Here is a 10,975-nt window from a genome sequence, read left to right as displayed (position 1 = left end):
TGACAATTCTCTCCGGCCAATCAGTGATCAGCAGGGTTTACACGTCACATTTTGGTAACAGTACGGCTCGCTTAGAACCTCAGCCGAGGTTAGGGTTGGGAACCCAGTGCGACGCGTGACCAAGCGCTGTGAGCAGCCTTGCGCCGGCGTTCCCCATAAAGGACGTCACAAACCAAATAACAGAAACGCCGCCCTGTCTCTTTAATTACTGAGCACATAATTTCCCATGACGCGCACTCTACAGACGTGCCGCGTCACGTCTTTAACTGCCGAACACATCGTTTTCCACGACTGTACGCGCACTCGCATCTTTGATAACGGTGCACATGGTTTTGTCTGACTGTACATGTACCGGCAACGCGCAGCTCCTGCCGCCACTAAATTACATTATATGTGTTCCATATTGTTATTAATATACATACTGACTTCAACTTGGACCACTAAATAAATAGACTGCTATTGTTATGTAAGTATGAGGGTTAGATTATTTATTGTACAGGTATTTCAAGAGTGATAAAGTGATGGAAAATATTTACCTTACAGCAACACTACATGCAATGAAGGTAAAATAGTGAAAAAATAATAATAGTTAATTTAAATGGAACCGAAATCGGAACTGGGAATCGTTAGGCAAAACTGGAACCGGAATCAGAACCAGAAAATTTCTTACGATACCCAACCCTAGCCGAGGTGGTACTGAAAAAAGTACCAGATACCAGGTAGTGGAAAACCCCCCAAAAGCGAGCCGTGCCGTACCGTCCTGTACCATGCAGTGGAAAAGCGCCATAACAGTTCTGTGACAGATCCCGGCCGGGAAATTTGACTCCTTTGTATAGATCTATTAGGCAGTCATTCCCTCAGCATAGCTCAGTGGGTATTCTGTTCCCCATAGTGTCCATTAGAGGATGCAGCACGAGTTCCCATAAGAAGGGGAACATCTCGGGTTACGTATGTAACCATGGTTCCCTGAGAAGGGGAACGAGACACTGCGTCCTGGTGCCATGCTTTGGGCCTTCCTGCTCAAGTCTCCTTCAGACAAAAAAATTGGATGACCTGTACTACAGATGCCCTTTTATACCAGTGGTCGCACTTTTAGTGATGTCACAGACTGTCGTCGGCCAACTTCATTGTTGCGTTTGAATCAAGGCTTCAGACATCGCTGAGGCATTCCCCATAATGTCCACTAGAGGACACAGTGTCTCGTTCCCCCTCCCTGTGAACCAGGGTTACATACGTAACCAGAGATGTTTTTTGACATCCTTGATGACAAAAAGTTTATTTATTTTTTTATCTATGCATAAAGAAGAGGTAAAGACTATTAGTGTTAATGATAGTATGATATTACGTGATAGATACCCTTCTCGTCCAGCTCTCTCACTATGGCTCTGAAGAACGGTCTCTTCTTTGGGTCATAGTTCATGCACTGTGAGATCAGATCAGCCAGTTTACTGATGCTGGGAGTGACCAGAGTACCGCACACCTCGTAGAATCGCTCTTTCTGTTTATGCACACACAGATGTAAGATTACAACTGTAATAGTCAGAAACAAAGGACAATAATTCCAATAAAAACAACTGCTGCTTTGGTCAAGTATAAATGTAGAGATGCATCAGAAGAGTCATCTAAGAAGAGTCAACCACCTCTAAGAGTTTCTTTTCACGCAGAGGCACCTCGCCATTGTAGCAGATCTCCCACAGCGTGGTCCCAAACCCCCACTTGTCTGCTGCAATGCTCAGTGCTTTGGGGTTTTTAACACACTCCGGGGCGATCCAGGGGATCCTGTCAATACACTCTGAGCACACGAACAATCAGGAGTGTTAGTAATGCAAAATGGATTAAAAATGTAATTTAATAAAGTCAAAATCCATTATACTGATTATTATTTAACCCTTATAATGCATTTGGGTCTGTTTTGATCTGAAAGAGATAAATAAATAAAAAAACATTTCCAGATTTTTTTAAAAATATTTTTTAAGAGATATAATAATTTAGATAAAATGTTACACATATGTATGGAGTACCACTAGGTGTCTACAATACTTTCTGTAAAATGATCTATGAAGTTATATTAGTGTCAAAAAACTTAAAATAAAATATAGTTAACCTTTTCCCCATGTCTCACACACTTTTGGGACTAAACTTTGTTGATTAATATGAATATGTACGGCTATTGACAAACCATTGCAGCATGAAAAATTGCTCACTTTTTTTAAAAATGAAATTTATTTCAAATGAATTTGTGTTTGAAAACATTTTAGAGTACTATTCGTTGTTTTGATGTTGTTTTCTTAGAAATAAATATGTAAGTTTCATAAATGTTTTGAGCAATCATGAGTTATAAATTCAAAGAAATGTATTCAAAGATCAGATTAGAATTATCAGATGTTCTTATGAATTTCATACAATGATTTCTCATGAATATTGAGTAGAATATTGAATAGTTTTAATTTCACTATAGTTTATAGTATTAGTCATAGTCTTTTCATGTGTAAATTGAAATTTGAAGTTTTATAAAATCTCCATTCTTCAGGTCCAAATGGACCTGAAATGCGACAATAGCATACAGATTTTCAATGCATTATGAGGGTTAAATAATTTTACTATTAATTTGTTACTATATTCGATTAAATGTTAAATAGATGTTATTAAATTGTCACTGCACACTTGTATGGTGTAAGGGTTTTCAGAGGCTCTGGATGAATGTGTATGAGCGTGTGTTACCCGCTTGGCTGAGCACAGTGATTGACAGTCCAGGATCACTCAGTTTAATGAAAGGACCACCTTGTCCTTTCAGACCATCCAGCTTCAACAGGACATTTTTAGCACAGACATACCCATGGACAAGCTTCTTATCCTCCTGAAAGAGAGAAAATAAGACAGAGTCCTATTTTTCTGTCTCAAACATCCCATTAGAGATCTGAATCATGTAATTTCTTATTTTCTTTAAGATCTTGATGAGTAAAGCAGGATATAAAAATTATCCCCTGGAAAATGGATAATTTATAGTTGTCACATGTTATTGTTGTGATATATGAATAACATTAATAACTACAGTAAACTTTTTTTTTTTTGTCTAAATCTATTATTCAGTAATTGCAAAAATGCAATTTATACAATGATTTGAATACACTTTTTCTATGATGAACAGGCTTCTGAATTAAAACTTTTTGCTGACCTTTAAGTAAAATATCTAGGTTGTGTAACTGTCCAGTGTCTTTAAAAGGCTAAAATTCCGTTTGGCATAACCTTGCATTATTGTTTCTTTGTCATTAAAAAAAACTAATAATAATAAATAAAATTGTTATTAAAACTGTCACTAAAACTTTACCTGAAAAATATGTTTGACACTTTTTAAAATATTTAAGATGTTAAATATTTGTACACCTTAAATGTTAAACTAAAACTGGAAAAAAAATTAAATAAATAAAAAAATTGATTAATTAAAGCTAAACAGAAATATTCATAAAAAATGAATACAAATGACAAAAATAACACAAAAAATACTAAAACTAAAAATACAACAAAGAACTGAAAATATAAAAATAAAAGCTCATTCAAAATATGAATAAATACTACAATATTATTATTAAATAATACTAAAATAACACTGATTCATTAAAATTCTATGTTCTATAAATATTTAAGATGTTAGCACCTTAAATAGTATTTAATGTGCAAACATCTTGTGAAATGTTACATTTTAATGTATACACGTTTTAAAGTCATAAAATCACTGACCCATAAGTCTTAAATATTTCACAAAATGTAAACAAGGGTGAAACAAAGTCAAGTTCAAACTTAAATATTGTACCAAATAACTGAGGACACTGGAAAGCTGCTCCGCAACTTGGAACTTCCAGGAGGGTGTGAGTTCAGAGCGATGATTTCTCATGAACAGATCCAGAGGGCCGTGCTGAACGAACTCCTCCACCATAATGACTGACAGAACAACAGCAATGAGACATGAGATCATCTGCAATCACAGGTCAACTATTCCTTTAACTTTAATTCCTTTACTTCCTTTACTTTCAAGTACTGTTGCATTTTTATCTGGTGGAGTGGGTACACTTACCGTCCATGCTGTGCATACATATGCCATACATCAAAACCATGTGTTTATGTGATATCTGCTGCATTACACTGACTGTGTCCAGGAAGGCCTAAGAACAGTAGAGCAGGATTTGTGAAAGCAATTACCAGTAGAGTTATTTATGTGTCATAAGATGGGGTGTCACTTACGGAAATGTAATTTCCTGCTGCCAGCATCTTCAGAACCACATCCACAACCTCATGGCCTGACAAACCGTCATCATCCTCATTTCCCAACTTCAGCTTGCCAGCATAGATGTTTGTGCGGGTGCCTTGGCCCAGGTGTTTCTCCTGTTTAATAAATAACAGTTTCAAAACATTGCTTTCCATTTCTAGGCTCCAGATAAATTTTATGTCCATGCAGGAATATCCAACTTTAAACTAGAACACAATAATTGATCTAAGCTGGTTGACCATCTTGGACCTGGTCTAACCAGCTTCAAGTCTGCAAAACATTTTCTTAATCAGTATTTTTGTTCTTTTTAAGTAAAAATATCTAAACATCCTTTAAACCAGATAAACTGAGAGATAGTTCACCCAAAAATGAAAATTACCCCATGCTTTACTCACCCTCAAACCATCCTTTGGTGTATATGACTTTCTTCTTTCAGATGAATATAATCAGAGTTATATTAAAAAATGTCCTGGCTCTTCCAAGCTTTATAATGGCAGTAAACGGTGGTCAAGATTTTGAAGCAAAATAAAGTGCATCCATCCATCATAAAAAGCTAACCGTCATACGCGCGTTCACGAGAGAGTGGCGTTTCAGCGAATAACATAGGACGAAGGTGTAGTGTAAGCTCCGGTGAGAATATGCTAGTCCCGCGAGAACCAAGTTTTGTTTACAGCAAAGGAAAACCAGTCTCCTCTTGGTTTATATCAAAATCCTCCAACATTTTTCTTTGAAGTTGTACTTCTAATTCATGACCGGTGTTTTGTTTTGCTCTCTCCTCTGAGCTTCCACGTTCATCACTTCTCACCGGAGCTTATGCTATGCCTACATCATCCGCTGGAACGCCGTGTGGAGCACTTTTTATGATGGATGGATGCACTTTATTTTGCTTCAAAATCTCAACCACCATTCCCTGCCATTATAAAGCTTGGAAGAGCCAGGATATTTTTTAATAAAAAGTCATATACACCTAGGATGGATTGAGGGTGAGTAAATCATGGGGTAATTTTCATTTTTGGGTGAACTATCCCTTTAATATCTTGTTTTGAAGAATACATTTTACATTAATTTAACATTAATCTCATTAAAATCGGCTAGATTTATGCCTAAAACATTTTCATTGAAAACAGTGAATTATTTTTAAGGAAATCTATCTTGTTATAAAGGTGTTCTGACTTTTTTTGTTGGTCTGGTCCACGGATCTGAACTGACTTGTTTATAATCCCACGTTTCAGATCTTCATATTCGTTTTTTTTTTTTGTCAATTTTTTCTTGAAAGTTAGAATCGTGAGATTTAAATGTAGAATATAATCGCAATTCTGAAAAAAAAAGAACTGCAACTTTTTTCCTCTTAATTTCAAGTTTACATTTTACAATTTAAACTTTTTTTCTCTGAATTCTGTGCTCACGTCACGCAGTTCGCCACCGAATAATTTTCTCCAAATTGTGTTTTTATATCATTTATAGTTTATGTCTCACAATTCTGACCTTTTTTTCTTGCAATTTTCTCGAATCGTAATATATCAACTTCCGTAAAAAATATTATTAAAAAAATATTTGAAAACAGTAGCTGGTTAGACCTGGTCAATGTTCTGTTGCTGATAGTTATTTTTTGTGATACAAGACATCATACAACATAATGGCTGTTTGATCAGCTAATAACCAGCTTACACCAGCTAGAAACCAATGACTTTTAGGTTGGATCACCAGGAAATAGCTTTTCTATTTTTGCTTGTATTCTATTAAACAGATTTGACTTTATTCACATCATGCATATAAGCAAACAGTTTTTAGATGTCCAACCTGGGTAATGTCATTTCTGAGGATCCTAGGGAAGACCAGATTATTGGAGAGAGAGGGTGGCGATGCTGAATCTTTCCTGGTTATCATGACAAGGTTGGATTGCTCTGTGAAGCAGTGAATGGAAGATTATTCATGTTTCTGCCATCTTTTAAGACAAGGATGAATTTAGTACATAATAATCTAACATACAATGGAAATGACAAATAAAACATCTTAACTATAATAACTTTGCATGCCAATTAGTTACTATACTAGTGTTTTCTACAGGATTCAGTTTTCCCTGTTGATCCCTACATACTGTACGCAATCATGCCACTGCATGCTTTTTAGAATAAATATAAAAATCTAGTACAGTTTGAAACTAGAATTCAATTATTTCATTAAGAAGGCACAGTTTATAAACCGCTAGCTATCTATATTTGAAATACCACTATGGGTGGGAAGCTCCAGTACCTTTGGGTTGGGGTGGACAGCCACGCTCAAGTCTTAAGCTGATGTGGTCTGTTGTGAGACACTGGCCACACAGGTGGTCCGTCAGCTCTCTCAGAGTGGGCTTCACAATATCTGTCCCAGTCAAGAGGAAGCCCTGTGCACTCGCCTCAATCTGGAAATTCTTGAAGGTTTTGCTGATGCTGCCATGACAATCCCTCTAGAATAAAAAGATTTAGTTATATATTTAGCTATATCTTAATTACACAAACATATTTTCATAAACCGTCTGTTCCTTTTGACATACAGAACTTTTACCAAGCTCTCTGTCCATCAGCAGCATATACAGTAATAAAGCATGTACCTCATTGCATATGACAGTCAGGAGAACATGATCAAAGTCATGAGTGCTCCAGCGCAGCAGGTACATGCCCTCCTCGTAACCTTCCTGCTTGAGTTTATGGGTGGCATATTCAGTACTGAGGGGTACAAAAGAAATACAGTTACATCAGCTGTCCAAAGACATTCTTCTCTGTCATTTGATGATTGTATATTAGATAGTTTTAGATGCTGAAAAACATGCTGAACAAATGAATTAGGGCTATAGAATGTTACAGATGAATTAAGAGATGAATTAAAGTTGAATTATTACACCACTGAAGAGTTTTTGAAAGACGTCTTTTATGCTCACCAAGGCTGCATTTATACAGTAAATACAGTAATATTGTGAAATATTATTACAGTTTAAAATAATTGTTTTCTATTTTAATATTTTTTTAAAGTAATTTATTCCTGTGATGTAAAGCTGAATTTGCTGCTCAATAAACATTTCTGATTATTATCAATGTTCAAAACAGTTGTGCTGCTTAATATTTTCGTGGAAACCATGATACATATTTTTTTCAGGATTATTTGATGAATAGAAAGTTCAAAAACAGCATTTATTTGAAATAGAAACCTTTGTTAACATTATAAATGACTTTCCTGTCACTTAAAAGCATTTCGTTAAAGAAAATTCTAAACTTTTACTGACCCTAAACCTTTGAACAGTAGTGTATAAATAATATATATAGCATACTCAAAATTCGATATGAGCTCATTTTCATTTCTGGATGAACTATTCATTTAAGCATGATGAGTGCATGTACTTACCTGATTGGACCATGGCAGCCCTCTCGTAGATTCTTTTCCAATGAGACGGGAGCCACATCCCTGCAGAGGAAATGATGCGCATCTACTGTGAGCCTAAAGTATCCATCTACAAGACTGGCAAAGGACAGTGCCTCCTCATGGGATGCCAGCTTCAGCTCCTGAAGAAGATCACAAAAATAAAACAGGGTTTATGAAGTTCTGATTTTCCATGAATGAACCAAAATCGATCACAAATCTCACAGTGAGCCTCACCATGTTTTTGTTGTCCTGTTTGTGGATAGTAACCATGGAGTATTTGATGAGAAGATGCGTTATCCCATTAAAGTCTGAAAAGAGTGCCCATCTGTCCTCTCCTGCATCATGTGATACTGCTTTACTCAGTTTCTTACTGTTTCTCTTTGATTTTCGGCTCTCCTGATTGGTCCACGGATCTGAACTGGCCTTAAAAAATAAATACATGACATTTAAAAAAACTGTAGATTAGAAACCAATAGAAATATTGGAAGAAAAAAACAACAACAACAAAAACTCTAAACTGATGTGTGAAACTTGTACATTACCATTCAGAAGTTTGGGGTCAAGTTTGTTTGTTTGTTTTTAATCATTTTATACAATTTTATACACCTGAAGCGAATGTGTGATGAAGCCGCCGCCCCTCGCGCCCCGGACCAGAGAGGGGAGCATGTGCAGCCGCCAGACTCTGCCCCTACCTGGACCCCTCCTTCACAATACCCCAGCACAATGAGGACACCAGATACCCCGTTTATTTTGAACACTTCTTCCCCTTTGGACTGTTTATTCCCCGTTTTGGACATTTTGTTTATTTTCTGTTAAATAAAAGCCTCTCAGAGGCCTGACGCCACACCCACTGTGTCTGTCGTCTGTCTTCTACCCGTACCGAAACGGTTCGGTACGAATACGTGTACCGTTACACCCCTAATATATATATATATATATAATAGAAAACTTCATTTAAATCTTGCACACAATATTACTGTTTTTACTGTGTTTTTGATCAAATAAATGCAGCCTTGGTGAACATAAGAGATTTATTTCAAAAACAGCAAAAGATCTTACTGACCCCAAACTTTTGAACGGCAGTGTAACTCATCCCACACTGTTTGTACTATGGGTATTATTTGCACTACAGCCTTCTCACCTCCGAGGGGACTTTACACCAATGAATGCCAGAGGTGCCAGACACCAGGATCTTGTAATGAACACCAGCTACACTGCAGGAGTCTGTGATCACTTGCTCATTCTCATGTATGATGAGGGAGGAGGGTTCAAACATCTCCTGGCCAAAGTGTTTCGTTAGAGTTTCTAAAGTGGACATATATTTGACCTTCAGGTCATGGGTATTGATCTCGTTGCCTTGCACAGTGTTCTTGGTGAATTCCTCAAGGAACACTTTAAAGACGTTGGAGATGCGCAGACGTGTGAGAACGTTCCTGTGACGTATGGACTTGTACAGGACCTTGGGGATGTAATTCTTGTACCTGACGAAGATAAAGTGAAACAGTGAAAATTACAGGGACTTTAATAGTTATATAATTACTCAATATTGGTGGATTTGTTTCTCAGATCACACTGGGGTGAAATCTGAGTTGACTGAAGGCAAAAATTCAACCTTACTGTAAACTCCATCTCAGTGACAAGGCACCAATAATGAATTATTATGTAAAACTTGATCAGAAATCAAAATCATTCTATCATTAGGATACACATTTACAACAATACTGACCAAATACTACATGGACTTTAATGAGTCTACATGGTCATGTATATAACAATAAGGGCTGTTAAAGGTGACTTTTCCAGGTTTTAAGTGCTATAATCAGGTCCCCAGTGCATCTACCAACCAAGGAAACGTGAAAAAGATTAACCCAGTAACTTTGTTTTGGTAAGACTTTTTCTGCAAGCGTCTGAGAAAACGATTGAATCTGATTTCGCTCCCTTGGTGACGTGGCAAAGGGATCTCATTATAATATTACCGCCCCTTAATCTGTAAATTTACACCCATGGTGCCGTCATTTTGATTTCGCAAGCGACATTGGTGTATTAGTTCTAATGCCATGGCGAAAGTTTGAGCAAAACATACTAACCGTTCTGTCTTTGGCTGCACAAACGAGTACAGAACACTATTTAGAGTCCCATTCTGATAATCAGAATCAAAACAGATGTTTTTAGCAGGTACCAGCTGTAATGGCGCAGCTCTATTCTGGAAAAGGGGGCGGGGAGCAGCAGCTCATTTGCATTTAAAGAGACAGGCCCGAAAAACAGCGTGTTTCTGCTTCCACTCAAAATAGGCATTTTCAAAATGATATAATAAATGATCTGTGGAGTATTTTGAGATGAAATTTCACAGACACATTCTGGGGACACCAGAGACTTATATTACATATTGTAAAAAGGGGCATAATATGTCTCCTTTAATATAATTTGTTTTGTTTTGAAAATCTAAAAATGCAGAACGTTTTCTGTGATGGGTAGGTTTAGGTGTAGGGTTAGGGTAAGCACATACCAATGTGTGAGTGAGTGTGTGTGTGTGTGTGTGTGTGTGTATGTGGTTGTTCTCTATTGGCAGCAGCCTGAGAATCAAAACTAAAATGACATAAAAATAAATACATTAAATATGAAGAAAAAAATAATAAAATAAAAATTATATATATATTTATATATATAAAAAAATCTTGCTGATTTTTATATATATATAGTCTCAGTCAGTAAAAACTAAAAAAGTGCCATAAAATACAATGCAAATAAAATAAAAAATGATCTTACTCAAATTCACAGAGAGGACGTTTTTTTTCAATGGCATCATGGGAGATGGCCATCACCGCCATACCCAAACACTCATTTTCTATCTGCTGGACGTCATTCTCATCACATGCACTACGCAGCGGTGCCAGACCGCTCTTAAAGTCACACTGACTCTGCAAAACACAAAAACACACAACAAAATCAGCAGCCACAACTTTCTTGAACAGCATGTCCTTTAAAAGCAGGGCAATGTTTTTGTCACCGTACCTGTGCGTAGAGGTACGTTAGTGAAGCTACATCCAGAAGAGCTGTGCCCGCAGACCCCGTTTCTCGCTTGAGAGTGTGTCTGAACACTGGAAGAGATTTCCTACTGCTCCCATGCCAGTTTGTGAAATAGAATCTGCCCCACGAATGAGATTATAACATAAATATGTAACATCTTTTAAAGGGGTCATATGATGTTGCTAAAAAGAACATTATTTTGTGTATTTGGTGTAATGAAATGTGTTTATGCGGTTTAAGGTTCAAAAAACACATTATTTTCCACATACTGTACATTATTGTTTC

The 10,975-nt window shown here is 36.7% G+C and overlaps 1 protein-coding gene and 1 long non-coding RNA gene across 4 annotated transcripts in view; one reads left to right on the top strand and one right to left on the bottom strand.

Moving 5' to 3' along the window:
* The window catches only part of LOC107754775 (tyrosine-protein kinase JAK1-like), a 21,278-nt gene that overhangs the window by 8,935 nt on the left and 1,368 nt on the right, over positions 1 to 10,975 (bottom strand). For all 3 annotated transcript variants that reach the window (XR_001641620.1, XM_016571354.1, XM_016571355.1), the window contains exons 4-17: positions 10,676 to 10,808; positions 10,430 to 10,581; positions 8,805 to 9,144; positions 7,898 to 8,086; positions 7,646 to 7,803; positions 6,858 to 6,972; positions 6,518 to 6,713; positions 6,065 to 6,168; positions 4,240 to 4,380; positions 4,073 to 4,160; positions 3,812 to 3,939; positions 2,722 to 2,857; positions 1,641 to 1,792; positions 1,357 to 1,498 (exon numbers count right to left, since the gene is read on the bottom strand). Coding sequence is in view for 2 of the 3 variants with exons in the window: in XM_016571354.1 (XP_016426840.1) it covers positions 1,357 to 1,498; positions 1,641 to 1,792; positions 2,722 to 2,857; positions 3,812 to 3,939; positions 4,073 to 4,160; positions 4,240 to 4,380; positions 6,065 to 6,168; positions 6,518 to 6,713; positions 6,858 to 6,972; positions 7,646 to 7,803; positions 7,898 to 8,086; positions 8,805 to 9,144; positions 10,430 to 10,581; positions 10,676 to 10,808 (2,174 nt within the window). In the remaining variant the exon portion in view is untranslated. The remainder of the gene's footprint in view (positions 1 to 1,356; positions 1,499 to 1,640; positions 1,793 to 2,721; positions 2,858 to 3,811; positions 3,940 to 4,072; positions 4,161 to 4,239; positions 4,381 to 6,064; positions 6,169 to 6,517; positions 6,714 to 6,857; positions 6,973 to 7,645; positions 7,804 to 7,897; positions 8,087 to 8,804; positions 9,145 to 10,429; positions 10,582 to 10,675; positions 10,809 to 10,975) is intronic.
* The window catches only part of LOC107754777 (uncharacterized), a 12,449-nt gene continuing 1,654 nt past the window's right edge, over positions 181 to 10,975 (top strand). The window contains exons 1-2 of the long non-coding RNA XR_001641621.1: positions 181 to 348; positions 8,213 to 8,214. This is a non-coding gene — a long non-coding RNA (uncharacterized LOC107754777). The remainder of the gene's footprint in view (positions 349 to 8,212; positions 8,215 to 10,975) is intronic.

Source organism: Sinocyclocheilus rhinocerous, unplaced genomic scaffold, assembly GCF_001515625.1.
Source record: "Sinocyclocheilus rhinocerous isolate Xijiao unplaced genomic scaffold, SAMN03320098_v1.1 scaffold7829, whole genome shotgun sequence".
Taxonomy (NCBI): Eukaryota; Metazoa; Chordata; class Actinopteri; order Cypriniformes; family Cyprinidae; genus Sinocyclocheilus; species Sinocyclocheilus rhinocerous.
Note: the sequence above shows the minus strand (reverse complement) of the source record. Positions and strands in the feature narration are given on the sequence as shown.